The following is a 17,992-nucleotide window of genomic DNA, read 5'->3' on the forward strand; positions in this document are numbered from 1 at the left end:
TTTGATCCCTTCACCAGACATGAGCACTGGTAAAGTCTCTAGTGAAGAAGAGAATCACTGAATACAGGAGAGCCCCCTGAAACACGGGAGCACGGCCCCCCACCTTTAATTAAGGCTGTAAATGCAAACCTCAGCCCCAACTAGCCCCTCCCCTCTAAGACCAGTTTCCCTGGGACTACAGCACCACAGCCCATCAACAAGGGTGTGGTGAGCACAGGCAATGCTGCGAAGCTCAGGCCTGGATCTGCCAGGAAACACTGGCATCCGATCAGAGGATGACAGGGCTGTTACCAGCTACTCCCATCGAAGCTTTAAGTGGCTTGAGGTCCAATGACTTGAATATGGCCAGGCTCCTTTCACAGAACACACAACAGTAATGTACATTTCACTGAAAACTGTTTATTGGCCTTTTGGATAGAAACGGGAATTTACTTGCCAGGAAGGATGATCCCATCATACTGAAAGAGAAGAGATTTTATGTTTTCAGAACAGGAAGCAACAGCAAAGACTGCAGCAATGGCTAACGTTTGAGAATTCAAATCTGCTACATGAACTTCAGCTCTGAATCCCATGTCCCTTCTGGACTAAACTGGAAGCTGGCCAGTTATTAAAACTGCACTATACCCCGAGAAAAAAGGGGCTCCTATTAAAGCCATATTCCTCCCCTTCCAGCTACCTGCATTCGTGGGGGCAGGGAGAAGGCCTTGTCCTGGGTGTTCTTTTAAACCACCAACCCTGAAGCCCCCATTTGCCAAGGCGCCCAAATATTCTATCTTTAACGGTCCTACCCACCAAATGGTGCTAGATTTGGCACCCCCAAATCCCAACTCCATTCACCAACACCACATTCCACCACTTCACCTGAGAGAAATCAGTTTTACCTTCTGCTGGAACCAGCGCATGGCCTCCTCTTTGCTGATTCTGTGTTTGGCCCCAATGCAGCCTGTCCTGCGCTTCTTGTCTGCGATGCTGAAACCTGGCCTACCCAGCACCTGTCCCAGGAATAACCAACAGTCACCCGGCCAGCTCAGAGTCCAGAGCGCACGCACAAGACGCACACATTGGACTGACTCATCTTCAGGGGTCCATTTGGTGGCCCAATGAATTCCACAGCAGAGACCCATGATCTCAGTGTCTGACGGACCTGTAACCAGGATCCTGGACAACACACCAACATACTATAGATTTGATTTGGAGGCTGGAACCTGCAACACTCCCCCCCACTTCCTAACCTCCGACGGTAGCTAAGGATTCTCCACCACGGCTCTCCCATCTCCAAAGCACTTTTATTTTTAAAAGTAACATTAAAAAAATCTTACACCACCACGTGCACTGCAGAAAACTGTAGAAGCTGTGCACTATAGAACTGTACAACTGCGCACTGTAGAAGCACAAATAAATAGTTCTATTTCCCTCCTGCTTCAGGTCAAAAGTGCTTCTTAAAGGTTTGCTATTCCCAAACTCCCCGTGAGCACCCAGTTCCCATCAATGTTTGGATATTCAAATCTAATGAGTGCAGCCATCATTCAGGTTCTGTGCTAGTCAGGACTCCTGGTTTTTTGTTATTTAGTTTTATGGTTGGACCAAAACATTGCAGTAACATAAAATGGTCATTTCTATAGTGAAATTCCAATCCTGAGCAAACAGCCGCACCACCAAACACTGGCTTCTATATCCTCTGGATGGAAAGCCGCCCCATCACCAAGGGCTAAGGGAAACAGCCGCCTCAGTGCAGCAGACCCACACAACAAATGCAGCACTAATACACTCTCAAATTTCCAATTCAGCGGCTGCGTGGAATGGTTTCCTTCATCCACCTTTAACCTTATCGGTGCTGCCAGATCCTAGACTGTAAGCTCCACAACAGCAGGATCTCATCTACCCAGGCCAGTGCTGGAGCCCTACACCGGCCCCAAACAAGGCACATCTCCCCAGGAGAAGACAAAGGCAGACAATACTCAAAGCTTCAATCCAACATTTGAGCATCAAGACAGCACAGATGAAATAAAGGAGATTCCACTGTCCTCACAGACCAGGAGTGGAAAGGATTAAATATTCATACCACGTAGAAGTCCAGGCCGTAGATACCAATGCTTGGGTCGTATTTGATCCCCAGGTCGATGTGTTCCTGAATCCCAAAACCAAAGTTTCCAGTATCTGAGAAGTTATTTTTTCTTAACTCGTATTCTCGCACCTGAAGAGAAACATGCAGCAATCACACTCCTTGTCAACCCAAATCCCCCCAAATAACTAGCTTAGCCTCCAACACTCAGCACCCAGAAATCTAATTCGATACCGTTTGGCCAGGAACAAAATTCGATTTTCCCACTACACCAAATCACATCCCAACTATGGCTTTCATAGAACTTTCCCAACTTTCAAAGGGCCCGGAAAAACCCAGAGAAAGCATCAAATATAGTGAAATATAGTTTAACCCGGCTGAAGTGCCCTTTTGAACTTCAAAAAAATCAGGGCACCAAAGACGATACATTGTATAACCACTGCCACTATAATCATCTACACATGTTATGCTGGCATTTTAGCATCACTATGATGGGATCAGCCTCACCTTTAGACCTTTCTCCAAGATTTCTTCTGCCTTGGCCCCACGGACTGTGCAGTGCACGGCAATCTTCTCATTTCTCCTGATGCCGAAGGACCTGACGGTGTATCTAGCTGCAGGTAAGGGGTAACAAGGAGTCAGGTGTTGTCACACTCCCACTGCACTCACCTCTTCCCCAGGACATCATCTCCATGACTCCAGAGAGGCATTAAGTAGCAATCTACACTGAGTGGTGGTGTTCTAACCAGTGTCACCTACATCTGTTTTATCTCAGAGAAAAGAGGTTTTCCAACTTCCAAGTCACTCAGCCATCCTTAAGCAATTAAGAGCTCTGAGTCATAATGTCAAAGTCTCAAAAAGGGCAAGTTCACAACAAAAATAGGCCCTCAGAAAGAAGATGATCATTGCGTTCTAAAAAAAACAAAACATTGATAATGGCCAATATTTACTAAAACCTTAATGTACTGTTATCCCCATTTTAGAGATAAGATTCTGAGATTAACTTGCCCAAGATCACAGCTGGTAATAATTGGCAGGATCTGAACCCAAGAACTTGCCATATTCCACTATCCTAAAGCAATGAAACTTTGAAAACAAAAAAAAAAAGGTAACAAAACAATAGGAATGCCCACATTGTGCTCAGTGTGTAGCAGGCATTTCATATACACTAACTCATTCTATCCTGCATAATCTTACAAAGCAAGCATCATCATTCCTTTGATGCAAATAAGCTGAAGTCCATACAGGCCAAAGTCACAGACTCGCAAGTGGTGGAGCCGGCATTTGAACCCAGTTACTCTAGGTCCGCAGCCCTGCTCCTAACTAGCCTACACAACCCCAAACGCTTATCAGACCTAACACCATTTACTGCATTCCCAACGTTTCCACTCTACCTCATCCTCTTTACCTGGGCTAGCCTTCCTCTTCGCTCGTGTGAAACCTGCTATTTCAACCCCACGTCCAATCTTGAAAAGAAAATACTTCTGGGGGAGCTCCAGAGGGGAATGTTTTTAAGGTGTGCTGTCAAAACGGGCGCTCAACGGGCTTGACAGGAAGGGAGAGAAGAAACATCCAGGGGACCGCGGGGCCACCACTCACCTTTGGAGAACACCGGGGTCTGGCCAGTGAGCTGCTCCAGCACCTTGGCGGCCCGGGTCAGCCTGTCCCCGCTCTCCCCGACGCAGATGTTGAGGCAGAGCTTGCGGATGCGCAGCTCCCGCATGGGGTTCTCCTTTTCACCTTGATCCTGCTGCAACAGGCAAGGGCAGGAGTCAACATGCTCAGCCCCGCCACAGTCGCGCGCCCGGTATTTTTACACTCGACCTATTTATTTCCGCTTATCCCAAATTGCAACAAAAGCCAAGGATCTGAGAGGCACACTCCTGTCCGTCTGCGAGGCATCAAGGAGGACGACAGCTCGGGAGCTCGTTCCTCCTTCCCCCATTGACGGACGGATGAGCAAAAGCTTAGAACAGGCACCCAGGACACTGAGGATGAACCCCAAGGGACTCAGCGTGGAGAGTGACGGAGCGCGCGCCCATCAGAAGGCCGGGGGGCGGGGGGGGGAGCAGAAAACAGAATGTAACTGCTCAGGAAGCACGTGGCGGGGAGACATCCCCATCCCGCTCCAGAGCAGCTTGGGGGCCGGCCGGACGCTGACACCTTCCCTAAGCGCAGGGATCCGCTGAGGTTCCCGAGCCCTGGGCGCGTCTCAAGTCCCCGGGACCGGAAACAGGGCCAGGCCCCGGGCCCCAAACCCCTCCTTTCGCGCCACTCGCCCTCGCTGCAGCGCACGGGCCGGGCTCCAGAGCCCTCCCTCCCGGCCGCTGCCCCGAGCCCGCTCCTAAGAGGGCGGGAGGAGGGGCGACAGGGTCCAGGTCCGCGCCCTCAGCCCGCATGGCCTCTACCAGGTTCGGCATGGCAAGCACCGCGGGCTCCGTTCTCCTCGGGCCGCGGGTTTGGCAGCCCCCGCGGCCTCGGCCGGCCGTGGATGGAGATGGATGAAAAGAAGCAAACCCAGGCTTCAGCCACTTACCGCCATGGCGAGGAACAGGAAGAGAGAATGAACCTTCCGGCCCAGAGCCTTATGGGCCAGGAGGCGGGCTTTTATTGCAAGCTAACCAGAGAGATGAGGGAGAGGAAGAGAGGCGCATCTGGCGCAGCGTAGCGCAGGCTCCCCCTCGTGGACGCCGCTGGCAACTGCAGGAGACGCTGGGTGAAGACCGGGACCCGGGTTTTCCAAAAATAGTTTTTAAAGCTCCTGGAACTGGCCTTTCCTTGAGCTTCCGGTGCCCATTGGTGCTTCTTGCGTGATGAGACAGCCAGAACTACGTTAAATCTATTATGCAAATTATGAAGCAAATAATTTATTCTGTAACAATGTAAACAAATAGAACTTACACAATTAGAACGGAGCGGTGGTTTAAGAATCCTGAGTTGTGAAGATAGGCAGGTGTGGTCCTGTCTTGGCTAGCTAATAGCTATGTGACCTTGGACAGGTTACTAACCAGAACTCTTTTGGCCTCAGTGTTCCTCATTTTTAAAATGGGTGCTTCTATCACATGAGATTGTTGTGAAAATTAAATGCGGTAATTGTGTAGAGCACATGGTAAGCCCACAATAAGTAGTTACTCTTGTTATTAATATAAACCTACTCTATCCAAGCTACGACCCCTCCCCACAAAATGTTAGATACCGTACATCCTCGAGAGGGTCATCCTGCAGGCACAAAGACAGCTTGCAGATTAGTCTCTGACAGACAGGGACTCCAATCCTGGACAGTAATAGGGCTCCCTGTTTCACACTAAATCCCCAGCAGCGGGACCCAAGGGAGTGCCAGGATCCACATCCCAGGCAGAAGCTGGCCTCGAGTCAGCCAGTTCCTTTATCAGGAGCAAATGGGAAAAGGAGAACATTCAGGGCTTTGGTGGAAAAGGGGCCAAGCTCCTTTCTTTTGCTGCCATAATCCCTTTCTCTCATCATTACAGCGGAGGTAGAAGCCCCAAGCTCCCCTTGTTTCATCTGTAGGGACAAAAGGGCACTTCTGGGAAGCTGGGCTGATGGAGGAGGGAGAAGACAAAAAGCCCCTCCTCTGAGCCTCCTCCATCAAGCTCCCCCTGGCTAGCCTGGAGCTGAGACCTCAGCCAGACCTCTGGGAACGGCCCAGCGAGTGGAGGGGCTGCTTCAAAACTTGCACTAAGGAGATAAGGCAATTGAATGCGACACACGATCCTGGATTTTCCTTTGCTATGTTATTGGAGCAACTGGAAAAAATTGGAATAAAGTCTTTAGATTTGAGAAATATACCCATGTTAGTTTAATGGCCTCATTCCGATTACTTGACCTTGGTTATATAGGAATGCCCTTGGGTTTAAAAGATACACATTCAGTATTTGGGGTAAAGGGGCATCATGTCTGCTTTCAAATGGTTCAGGAAAAAAAATGTCCATTTATGGAGTTGGCCCCGTGGCGGAGTGGTTAAGTTCATGTTCTCTGCTTCAGTGGCCTAGGGTTCACCAGTTCGGATCCTGGGCAGGGACCTACACACCACTCATCAAGCCATGCTGTGGTGGCATCCCACAGAGAAGAACTAGGATGACCTACAACTAGGATATACAACTATGTACTGGGGCTTTGGGAAGGAAAAAAGAAGATTGGCAACAGATGTTAGCTCAGGGCCAATCTTCCTCGCACACACACAAAAATGTATATTTAGAGGTAAAAGGATAAAGCAAATGTGGTAAATTTAAGATTTAGAGAATCTGAGTGAAAGATACATGGGACTTCTTGCAACGTCTCTTTAGCTCTGAAATTGTCATAGTGAAGTTAAGAAGGTCCCCTGAGGGAAACATGGATCTATGAAGATATACCACGGGGCTCACCCTCCAAAGCTGGGTCTCAGTCCCTTCCCTCCTCCAACTTTTCTCCAACAGAACTTCCTCCTAATAGCTGTCACTTGGTTCCGGCGCCCACGCTGTGTTAATGAGAGTGGCTAATTAAAGCTCATTTATTGTGCCCAGCAGGTACTGGCTCAGTTAACCTTCAACATCCCTGTGGAGGCACCTACTATTGTTTTCCCATTTTACAGATGAGCAGGCAAGGCTCACAAAAGTTTAGTGACTTTCACAGACACTATTTAGGTGAGGCGGTCCAACACCCGGGGCCAGTCCTGTTCTAGCAGCTGATGAACCAGACCAGGGCCAAAGCTGCCCCCCGCTTCCCCCTTCACACCTTTTCCTCCCCGTGAGCCCGGCTCTCTGCTTCTTGCACCCGTCAGGCCCCCAGAAGGCGGGTGGAGGGGCAGAATGAGAGCCAGCGCCCCAGCTGCTCCCTCCTGGCTCCAGACATCAAGGTCAGTAGAGGCAGAGGGAAAAAGACGTGCTGTGCTTTATTCCCAGGCCTCAAACTCATCCGCAAAGAGAGACCCCGCGTGAGCAGGGGCAGGTTTAGGGCAGTCCAGGCAAGAGAAGATCAAGTGCAAGGCTTCTCCTTGATGGCTCTCTCCCAGGTGTGGCTCCCCTGGGGCTGCCCGAGGCTTGCAGGGCCCAAAGCAGCTGTCCCCCCTCACTTCTTGGCCGCTTTCATGGCAGACTTCGTGACTCTGCCACCAGGTGCTGCTTTTTTCTTCACAGCTTTGATGACCCCGACGGTCACTGTCTGCCTCATGTCACGCACAGCGAAGTGACCTAGGACAAATGGCGCGGAGAAACAAGTGGGGAACTCGGTCAGGGCACAAGCTCTGGGGCACTTGCACAGGAGGTCAAGTGAGCCATGTAAGTGATAGTTTGAGTTGTACTTGCAGGCTGATTAATTCTCCCAATGACTCCCAGTACCTCTCATTATTATCATGTCTTTTACAGATAAGACGACTGAGGCAGAGAAATTGACGGCACCTGGCTTTAATGGTTGACAACCCAGAAGTCTCACGCTTTAGTGCTTATATTCTTAGCCATCTGACTGTCCTGCTTCCATAAATAAAAGTCAGAGAAAGCTTTGCTTCCAGTGCACCCACCACCCTGCCGTCCTAATCCTCCCAGCCTCCAGGCGACTATCACATTCTCTGTGCCCGTTACAACCCATGGGATGGATCTCATTTACCTTCAACCGTGAACCTGGCAGTTGCTTCTGGGGGTTCTTGAGTGCTCCTTTGACTTCAAATTGTGGAGGGAAGGGCTTTGGCACCTGGCTTCAAGCCTCATGGTAGTTTTGGCAGAGGTAGGGGGAACTAACCCAGCCTTGCAAGATTCATGTCGCAGCCTCTTTGGCCTACCCCTGAAATTAGGCTTTTGAAATTTATCTCCTTCCCCCTTAACTGGGAGACCCTGAGGGCAGGGACTTGTTTATTTGTAAATATCTAGCCCAGAACCCAGCACTTCACGTAAGTGCCTATTCCCTATATATTTGAGTTCAGAACATTCTAGATTAATGGTTCAAGCCAAGCCATGCATACCATACCTGGGGAATCTAAGAAACAGCCTTCTAGGCTGCAGCCTTGACCAGGTAAGTCTGCCAGGGTCTGAGCCTCTGGGTTTAATAGGCTCCATCAAGGTTCTGACAACTCACCAGGTTTGAAAACCACCACAGTAGCGCGTAGGAAGAACAAAGAAAGTCCCTACTGACCTCTACTCTATTCGCCTCCTTCAGATCAGTGCTTCTCAAACTGACGGGCATGCCAGTTACCTGGGGATCTTGTTAAAATGCAGATTTGAGTTCAGCAGGTCTGGAGGGAGCCTGAGGTTCTGCATTCCTAACCAACTCCCAGGGGATGCCTGGTCTACAGACCACACTTTGAGTAGCAAGCCTCTAAAGTGGCCCCTGCCTTGCTCTGTGACACTAGGCTTTCCCTTTCTGGGCCATTCTAACTTGGCACTCAGATTCTTTAGACCAAGTTCTGCTACCTGGCTTGGGTGACACACATTGGCCAACCAGCTCTCTGGAGCCAGGAGTAGAAAGGGGCGGCCCCGGTGGCCAGATACTCTTGGGCTCACTGAGGGGCGGGAACTCTGAGAAGCTTTCTATGCACATGGGCTTGCCTGGGATCATCTGGACGATGGCTGAGTCCCCAGACTTCAGTGCTTTGGGGGTGTCTTCCAGCTTCTTGCCCGAGGGCTGGTCGACCTCTCTCAGCTCTGCAAACTTGCAGGCAATGTGGGCAGTGTGGCAGTCCAGAACTGGCCAGTAGCCAGCTGCATTGCTGCTGGGGTGGTTGAAAACGATCACCTGGAACACAGGGAGGGCATTAGCCAAGCATCCTTCAAAGGAGGTGGCCCTAACCAGCTAAGGGGTCAGGCGCCTTGGACACACTTTATTTTTTTATTTTTTTAAAGATTTTATTTTTTTCCTTTTTCTCCCCAAAGCCCCCCGGTACATAGTTGTATATTCTTCGTTGTGGGTTCTTCCAGTTGTGGCATGTGGGACGCTGCCTCAGCGTGGTTTGATAAGCAGTGCCATGTCCGCGCCCAGGATTCAAACCAACGAAACACTGGGCCGCCTGCAGCGGAGTGCGCGAACTTAACCACTCGGCCACGGGGCCAGCCCCTGGACACACTTTGAATTAGAGTGAACGTTTGCACATTTATAGGGTATACCAAGTTCCACACAAAGCAAATCTCATGCATTGCAATTTAATTTTCACAGCAGGGAGCCTCAGTAACTTACCCAAAATTTCATAGCTAGGAAGTGGCAGAGCTGAGCATAAATGATACTAAAACCTACACACATAGATGTTATCATATGTTCTACTTCTCCCGCCATTTAGAAAAATGATATATGCAGCTACCAACTTGTTAAGTAGCCCCTGGTCAGCTGTTTTATACATCATCTCATTTGATGCTCCCAATATCACTGCCAGGTCACACCAGCCTCCACATGCAGGTAGGAATGTGTCAGACGCTCCATTAAGAAAGGGCTTCATATTTTAACTCTGGGCCAAGGAAACACCTGAGAGGTTCAAACATACAGATTCCCAGGCTCTCTACAGACCTACTGAATCAGAACAACTGGGGAGAGGCCTAGGAATCTGCATTTTTGAAACACTTCCCGGGTGATTCTAATCCACCTAGTTTGAGAACTACTCTAAGGCCTCAAGACCACGTTCTGAAAATCAGCAAGTTCAGCAAAATGCATTGTCTTGTTCAAGGGCAAGCAGCAAATTAGCTGCAGAGTCAGGATTCTAACCCAGACTGTCTCTACCTGCACTGCTGTCAAGTGCCCTGCTCAGAGTACATGCTCAGTGACCATTTCCTGAATGACCAGTGACCCATCCTGTGCATGAGGTAGTATGGCTACCTCAGGAGGACACCCCTAAGTGGGCCTTCCCACCTGCAAGATGAAGCTCCCCGCCTCTAAGGGCGGATCATTCTTGCAGTCCCCTGCCATGTTGCCCTGCCTGATGTCCTTCACAGACACGTGCTTCACGTTGAAACCTACATTGTCACCAGGCAAGGCCTTGGCCAGGGCCTTGTGGTATATCTCCCCAGACTTGACCTCCATGGTGATGTTGCAGGGGGCAATGTTCACCAGCATACCCGACTTGAGGAAGCCAGTTTCCACCCGGCCCACAGGCACGGTACCAATACCTGGAGGGACAGAGCAAGTAGGCCATCAGCAGCCAGACCCCAATGAGTCCCTATCCCCTGTACCCCGACATGGCCTGTTCTCACCCCCGATTTTGTACACATCCTGCAGGGGCGGCCGCGGGGGCTTGTCCATAGGGTGGGTAGGGGGCACGGTGGAATCCAGTGCTTCTAGCAGCGTCATGCCTACCATGGTCCCTTCCTTCCTGGTGATCTTCCAGCCTTTGAATCAGGGCATCTGGAAAAATCACCAAGGGTACAGCTCACACAGCCCTGAGAGCATCTGCCCTCACTTAACATGGGACCTCAAGCAATTTCTTTAGGCGTTGTGAGCCTCAGCTTCCTCATCTGTGACATGGCAATATCACTGCCTACTTTGCAGACCAGTGTGAAGACACGGAAGACCACAGGCAGCTCACCAAGCACAGTGCTTGACACGTACCGTGTGCCCACTAAATGGTGGTGATTACTCTAACTCTCACAGGCATGGCCCCGGAGTTGAGCCAATATATTTCAGGAAGCTTAGATTCCTAGAATCTGAATAGCCCTTAGATCTCATTCCATCTGCATTACACAGATGGGGAAATTGAGGTCCAGAGAAGAGAAAGGACTTGTTAACATACAGCAAAGTTAAGTAAGTACTGGGGGAGTAAGAATGAAAACAAGACTCAAATACTCTAACACTCATACTTCTGAAGACTAAGATGTTCCCCAACAGAAGTATTCTAAAGAATGTGCTGCAGGGGCCAGCCCAGTGGCGCAGCGGTTAAATGCACATGTTCTGCTTCTGGGGCTCGGGGTTCGCCAGTCGGATCCCGGGTGCGGACATGGCACAGCTTGGCAAGCCATGCTGTGGTAGGCATCCCACATATAAAGTAGAGGAAGATGGGCACAGATGTTAGCTCAGGGCCAGTCTTCCTCAGAAAAAAAGAGGTGGATTGGCAGCAGATGTTAGCTCAGGGCTAATCTTCCTAAAAAAAAAAAAAAAGTGCTGTAAGGTCAAAAGACCAAGGAAGCACACTTATAAGCAAAGGCGTCATTATTGAGTATAAGACCTAGGAGGATGACATTCAGAATGACAGTGCATTGTATACATGCCTTTTAAGCAGACATTATATTTTCAACTCTAAAAACCCTGGCCAGAGTGCATCAGAGAAACCGTCTTTGCCCTCGAAGACATATCAGTTAACTGGAAATCCAGGACAGACAAGGTACAGAAAGAACCAAATGGTTGATGTTAAGGGTCAAGTGGGCAGGCAGACCAAGCCACAGAGCTGGTCAGCACTTTTTTAAAGCTTGGCCTTAGGTCAAGTAGACTATCAGAATCCTGATGAAGTTCCTCCTTTCCAGCCATAAGTTCTTGAGCAAATCTCCAGGCTTTGAAACTTCAGTCTCCCACGAGTGTCAAAGGAAACACCACCCCTTCCTCAGCACTATAGATTAGAGGCAGGACCTGGGAGAGATGCCCTGGCCCCGGGGTCACGCACATCAAGCTCTCAGTGAACAGTCATTCTCAGTCCCTGGTAAGACTCTCAGTAGGGGGAGGAGGCAGCAACTGCCATGGGAGAAAGAGCTGGGAAGGGAGATCAGGGAAGGCTTTGGTGGGTGGGCTCCCACCAAAAGTCAAGGAAGCCTTCTTCCATGGAAGAGAAGCAGAGCTAGGCAGTACAGAAGCCACACAGAACACCTCATAGACTCAAAAATTGGTGGCCCAAGGAAGAAAGCTACCAGTTCTATTAATACTCAACTCTCACAGAGGGTGAGGAAGAAGGGGAAGGTAGGAGGCTTTGAAAAAATTTAATAAGCAATTTTATATAAATAATTCAAACTTGTAAGAAAAAGAAAGTATTCTTTCTTTTTAGAGGGGTAATTGAGGGTCAGAAGAAGTAGGTTGCCCAAGGCCCAATGACTGGCAAATGGCCAAACCATAAGTTGATAATGAGGCTGACTGCCCAGACACAAGGCTCATCATTGAGGATGAGCTTTTCCATCAGTCTGATGAGCTTGGTAATTCAAAGACCCACACAACAAGCCTATGAGGTTGGCATCATCCCCAACTTGAAGATGGAGAAACCAAGGTCTCCGATGACATTTGAGAGCTGAGTCTAAACCCCAAGTTTACTATCTAGTCCACTGGCTGCACGCTGTGTTCTTTTACCATCTAGAACATAGCAGCTGCCTAATAAATGCTCAAAAGGATAGGAGAATGAACCCCCTTTGTCTCACTAGCTGAGATGTGTCATAATACTCAGGGTATAGGGAAACAGGCGTCAAAATCTTCAGATTTCTACTCTAATGCCATTTAAGAAGAGCCCCTCTTGACCACCCAATATAAAGTAATTCTCTCATATCATGTACCCTCACCTTTTAAATTTTTCTCAGCACTTATCATCCACTATATTATCTCTACTCCCAACAAGACTGTAAATGCCACGAGCAGAGTTGTGTCTCATTCACTGCTGTACCCTCAGCACCAAGGACAGTGCCCAGTGCACAAATATTCAAATAGCATCCAAACGAACACACTGCCAACAGCAGTTCTAATCTTTCTCAAGGACAATTGGGCAATCTATGTCAGAAGACTCCAAAATAATGCCTACCCTTTGTTTCACTAGGAAGTTACTTTAATTAAGTGATTAAGGACACATGCAAAGACTTATTTACCAAGATGCTTATGGCAGTTTTTAATAAAACTAGAAACAACCTTCTTAGAACCTGGTGGTCTTGGGCTATTAACTACACTCTCCCAGTTTTCTTACTTGACTTGGGAATAAAATGCCTTCTTTATGGGGTTGTGTATATGTAAAGTGCTTCGTCTGATGTCTGGCACATAGTAGTTTCTCCAATCATTAATTACCATTTTAATTTAATAATGGACATGGCTAAACAAACTACTGTACGTCTGAAAGGCAATACAAAACACCCATTAAGTATTCAACATGTATGAATGGCAAGGGAAATTTTAAAAGTGAAAAGTGTTATAGAACATTATGTATAGTTTGAGTCCAGCTGTGGATAATCTAGAAAGAACTAGAAAACTAGGTTATCTATAAGCCATGAGATTGCAGTTTATGCTTTATATCTACATGAAATGCTCATTGTAAAAATGTTAGACACTACTTTTATAATCAGAAAAACATAGCTATGTACACGTGGAGGAAAAGGTTAAGAATCCTCAAGTCAGTTATAGAAAAGGTAAGCTTTAGCAATGTACCAAGTGATAGCAGTTAGCACTTGAGCACCAACTGTATGCGTGAACAGATGCTCTTGTGGAGTCTCTCTCAGGTAACTCTCACAAGCCCATGAAGTAAGTCCTAAGGCCCAGAGTGTTAATACCTCACTCATCTCTTTACTGGGGTCATGGAATGGAGCTGGGGCTTGAACCCAGGTCTGATGCTAGAGCTAGACTTCCTTGGTAGGGAGACACTCATCTACGAATTTTAAACCCTTCTAGATTCTGGAATCCACGAGCACAGTGACCATATCATAGATACATTCATATTGCCCCCACACTGCCTAACCCGTCTTGAAAGAGAGATAGGATGGCTTAGATGCTGTGAGCACGGGCTGGAATTCTAGACTCTGTCAGCACTTCCCCACAGAACTTTCTGCAATGATTGAAATATTCTATAAGTGCACTGTCCAGTATGGTAGCCCATATGGTTGTTGGGCACTTGAAATGTAGCTAATACAACTAAGGAACTGAGCTTACTTGATTTTAGTAATTTAGATAGCCACATGTAACCAGTGGCTACCACATTGGATAGCGCAGGTCTATGCTTACTGGTTGTGTAGTCTTGAGTTACCTTTGTTTGTTCATCTGTAAAATGGGGATCAAATCACATATCCCACGGGGATGGAGATCATTCACAGTGACTGGCCTATGAGCACACTCTAAATCCTGGGTATTATATTCTAGGAGAAGCTCAGAGATTTGAGTTGGAAAGTCTCACGTAATTGGCCCTGCCTCAGCAGCCCTCACCTTGGCGCTAGGATCTATCATGTTGTCCCCGTGCCAGCCCGAGATGGGCGCGAAGGCAGAGTTGTAACTGATCTTCTTGATATAGACCTTTCCCTCCTTGCTCATCTCCTCAAAGCGCACCTTGCTGTAAGGAGGCTCCGTGATGTCCACCTTGTTGACTGCCACAACAAGCTGCTTCACGCCCAGCGCATAGGCCAGCGGTACCTGCTCACACGTCTGCCCATCCTTGGGGACACCAGTCTCAAACTTGCCTACATCATTTGCCACAATCAGCACAGCGCAGTCTGCCTGGCCCAACGGACAGAGAGAGGAAGGTCCAGCTCAGACCTGGCCTGGGACACCCACTGCCCACCCCCAGAGCAGGGCTGAGGCAACCCTGGTGGTACCTGCGAGGTGCCTGTGATCGTGTTCTTGATGAAGTCATGGTGACCCGGGGCATCGATGACAATGATGTAGTATTTCTTGGTCTTGAACTTCCACAGGGAGATGTCAATGGTGATGCCACGCTCCCACTCTGCCTTCAGCTTGTCCAGCACCAGGCATACTTGAAGGAGCCCTTGCCCATCTCGGCCAGAAGTGGGAGGGACAACCCCAGGGTCACCCCACCTCCAAAGCCACCCATCGACCAAGAAGAAAGTTCCCAAATAAGCTGAGAGTCAGAGGGGACAGTAACAGGGTGGTGATGGAGATGCCTTTGAATTTTTAAATAATAGAATGTATTACTTGCATACTTTTTTATTTTAGAGTAGGTTCTAGAGTCAGAGTGACCCAGAGCCGTATGATCAAGTGCCTCCCCTGGCCCAGGGGCCTGGCACACAGTCAGCAAGCCCTCAAGTTAGTAATAGCAAACACGTAAGTAATGTCGACAATGGACGTGGTGCTGTTTTAAGCACTTAACACGGATTATCTCACTTAATTCTCACAACCACTCAGTGAAGTTTTATTATCTCCATTTTACAGAGGAAGTAACAGAGACATTCACTGATTAGCCCAAGAGCACACAGCTAATAAGCAGCAGTGCCAGGATCTGAACCCAAGGCATCGGACTCTAAAGTTCAAGCTTTTACCCACGACTCCATATGAAATGGTAGCTTTGACGGATAATTACAGGGACCTTGGGTAAGTTCAGCTTCTTTCAGCACTGGTAAAAATGAGGCTGCTATAAAGTCTGTAGCATATACAGTTTACTGCATTGGTCTAGGGTCCATGATACCACTTGCCAGCTGAGAGATCCTGGGCATCTGTTCTTTTCAGCTCTAATTACGGCGCTGTGCTAGACCCTACAGGCAGAGCAGAGAACTGGAAAGACCAGAGACCAGCTGGCTTCAAGAAAACGAATTAGGTCATATTGAGAGAGAGAGAGAACATAAACCAAATATCCTGGCTTTTGGTGCTATAGGAGCTTTTATGAAGTCCCTCATAGTTTAGAATATACATCAGATAAGCAGTTCTCAAAGAATGGTCCAGGGTCCCCTAGACGTGTTTTCTAGAGGCCACACAATGTGAAATTACAACAGATTGAATGTAGAAGCAGGTATGAGAATCCAGCTGTCTGCTATTAAACCAGACATTAAAGATACCTGCAAAAATATAAGACAATGCCACTCTTCTAAGATTTGTTTTGGAAAATAGTTACTTTTCGAACACAAAAAAGTGATACTTATGTTAATATGTAAGGGGTTTATTTCCATTATTTTTAAATGAATATTTTTAAAACTCAGTTTTAATTTTGAATATAGTAACTATAGATAGATCTAATTTACATAATTCTTTGAGGTCCCTTTAAAAGCATAAAGAGCTCCCCAGACCATAAAGTATGAGAACCTCTACCTCAGATCATTTGTTTTTCCATAACCTTCTTGGTTATGCTTCTACCATATTGGGTATGGACCAATCCATCTTTTCTCGGGGTTCTAAAGCTTTCCTCAACAGCCCCGGCCACGTAGGTGCCCCCACAACAATTCTGACTACACCTTGGAAAGTCAAGATTAGAAAAATGGGATCTATGTAGCCCATGGCACTAGTTTATGACCTGTTGAGGTCGCTTTCCAGTCTTCCCTATTTAGACTTCGGCTCATTCCACAGACCGCTCCTATCTCGTTGAGAGGCTTTTTCAACTCTCTCCGATGTTTTCCACCCCTCTCCCTGGCTCTCACTTCTCATTCTCCTGCATGGGCTCCTCTTTCTCCACCCATCCCAGGGCTCTGTCCCTCTCCCTTTCCCACGGCATGTCCCTGCTCATTCCATGGCCTAGTCTCCAACCTGGACTTCCATCCTGAGCTCCAGACTTCAATATTCAACTGCCCACTAGACGCCTCAAATGTCACACATCTAAAGTTGACTTCTTGCGACCTCCGATCAGCTCTGCCTCTGGTATTCACAGGCCATCCAATTTCCCCAGCCAGAAACTTGAGGGTCACCCTCAACTCCTCTTTCTCTCTTACCCCCTAAGTTCTGTGGATTCCCTACCTCCATGTCTCTTGATTCCATCCATTACTCTCTGTGCCCACTGCTGCTGCCTGAGCCCCGGCCGCCATCCTTGCTCACCCAGTAGCTGCAACAACCTCCAAACTGGCTTCCCAGCCCCCAGCATTGGGCCCTTGCATTCATCCTCCCTGTGCTGCAGCCCACAGGCACTTCCTACAAGACTCATCTGATCCCTTCACTCCCATGCTTGCGGCCCGTTAGTGGCCGTGGGGACAGTGGCCAGGTTCCTTCAGCAGAGCTTTCAAGGCCTATGTCCTTGTCTCATCAAACAGCCACTCTCCAGCTCAGGTGCTCTGCACCTCCTGTTCTAGTCTCCCCGTGGCTCACAGACACCCTCCCCGTTTCCTCAAGACGCAGAGGTGCCTTCCTCTGGGAAGTCTTCCGGGCCTCCCAGGCCGTGTTCATTATCCCTCCCCTAGGATCCCACAGCACCCACCCGTTACTGAGCTTGTTGTGTGACATGAGGGTTTGTGACCAGGAGTTCCTGGTCGGGGGAGGCCAAGGCTTGTTATGGTCACCATTTTATCCCAAAGGGCTACCCCAAGGTCCATGGTAGAAGCATGGCAAATAAATCCTTTTCCTCCTTTTAAATAGGGATGTTGGCAGTTTTACTTCCTGAGATCCAGTGTGGCACCTGTCGCACACTAGAATTTAAACCTTGGCTCCACCCTCAGGCAAGCTATTTAACCCCCTGAGCCTCATTTGCCTCACCTGGAAAAGGGCAGCTGCACCACCTGCATGACATGATGGAACGGGAAATCATCCACCAGCCCAGCAGGTGTTCAGCGGGTGGGGCTGTCCCCTCCCCCACCATGAGGCATCTCTCCCAGGGAAAGCAAGGCTGGAAATGGGGGAAGGCTCGAGCACAGCAGCCTCACCTCGGAGGCCTCCTTCTCGAACCTCTCGATGGTCCTCTTGTCGATGCCCCCACATTTGTAGATGAGATGCCCAGTCACGGTGGACTTGCCCGAGTCCACGTGGCCGATCACCACAATGTTGATGGGGGTCTTCTCTTTGCCCATGCTGGGGGCTGCTCGGAGAGAGGATAGCAGTGCTCAGGGCATGAATTGACCACCCCCTGCCCCCAGCTCATCTTCCTTGGGACTAGGCCAGCTCAGCCAGCAGAGGGTGAGTCAGGAGAGGAAAACAGATGGCCAGCAAGGCAGGTGAAGGGTTGGCCTCCCCAACCCACCTGGGGAGGATACTCTGGTCTTTCCCCCCTGCCTCCCGCTCCAAGGAGGACGTGCCTACCTCCAGAGCTCCTCCCCTCGTGCCTCCTCGAACCTAGGATGCCCACCCCACCCCCCTTTTAGAACCCACATCCCAGGCCCACCCCTTGCATCCAGACGTCCCCACTGGCTCCCGCTGGCTCTCGGACTCTGTGGG

The 17,992-nt window shown here is 48.9% G+C and overlaps 1 protein-coding gene and 1 pseudogene across 2 annotated transcripts; both read right to left on the reverse strand.

The window, feature by feature from the left end:
• Positions 1-379: 379 nt before the first annotated feature.
• Positions 380-4,719, reverse strand: RPL11 (ribosomal protein L11). 2 transcript variants are annotated; one of them, XM_014855087.3, is made up of 6 exons: positions 4,599-4,719; positions 3,662-3,812; positions 2,570-2,676; positions 2,063-2,194; positions 882-992; positions 380-458 (listed from the first exon to the last, which is right to left on the reverse strand). In XM_014855087.3, exons 1-6 carry the CDS (start codon positions 4,602-4,604, stop codon positions 429-431), a joined length of 537 nt encoding a protein of 178 aa, XP_014710573.1. In that variant the 5' UTR covers positions 4,605-4,719; the 3' UTR covers positions 380-428. The 2 variants fall into 2 exon arrangements, with proteins under 2 accessions (XP_014710573.1, XP_044625921.1); XM_044769986.2 differs by having other exon boundaries at positions 4,471-4,601.
• A 2,407-nt stretch (positions 4,720-7,126) lies between these two features.
• Positions 7,127-17,628, reverse strand: LOC106840056 (elongation factor 1-alpha, somatic form-like; annotated as a pseudogene).
• Between the last annotated feature and the right edge of the window lie 364 nt (positions 17,629-17,992).

This window comes from Equus asinus, chromosome 5 (genome assembly GCF_041296235.1).
Source record: "Equus asinus isolate D_3611 breed Donkey chromosome 5, EquAss-T2T_v2, whole genome shotgun sequence".
NCBI classification, from domain to species: domain Eukaryota; kingdom Metazoa; phylum Chordata; class Mammalia; order Perissodactyla; family Equidae; genus Equus; species Equus asinus.

Bases quoted from the DNA above. Each gene is read 5' to 3' on its own strand.
- RPL11 (XM_044769986.2), bottom strand. The intron at 2,195-2,569 runs GTGAGGCTGATC...GTTTCTCTTCAG, and splicing joins TCTTGGAGAAAGGTCTAAAG to GTGCGAGAATACGAGTTAAG. The intron at 459-881 runs GTAAAACTGATT...CTTCTCTTTCAG, and splicing joins TGCGCTGGTTCCAGCAGAAG to TATGATGGGATCATCCTTCC.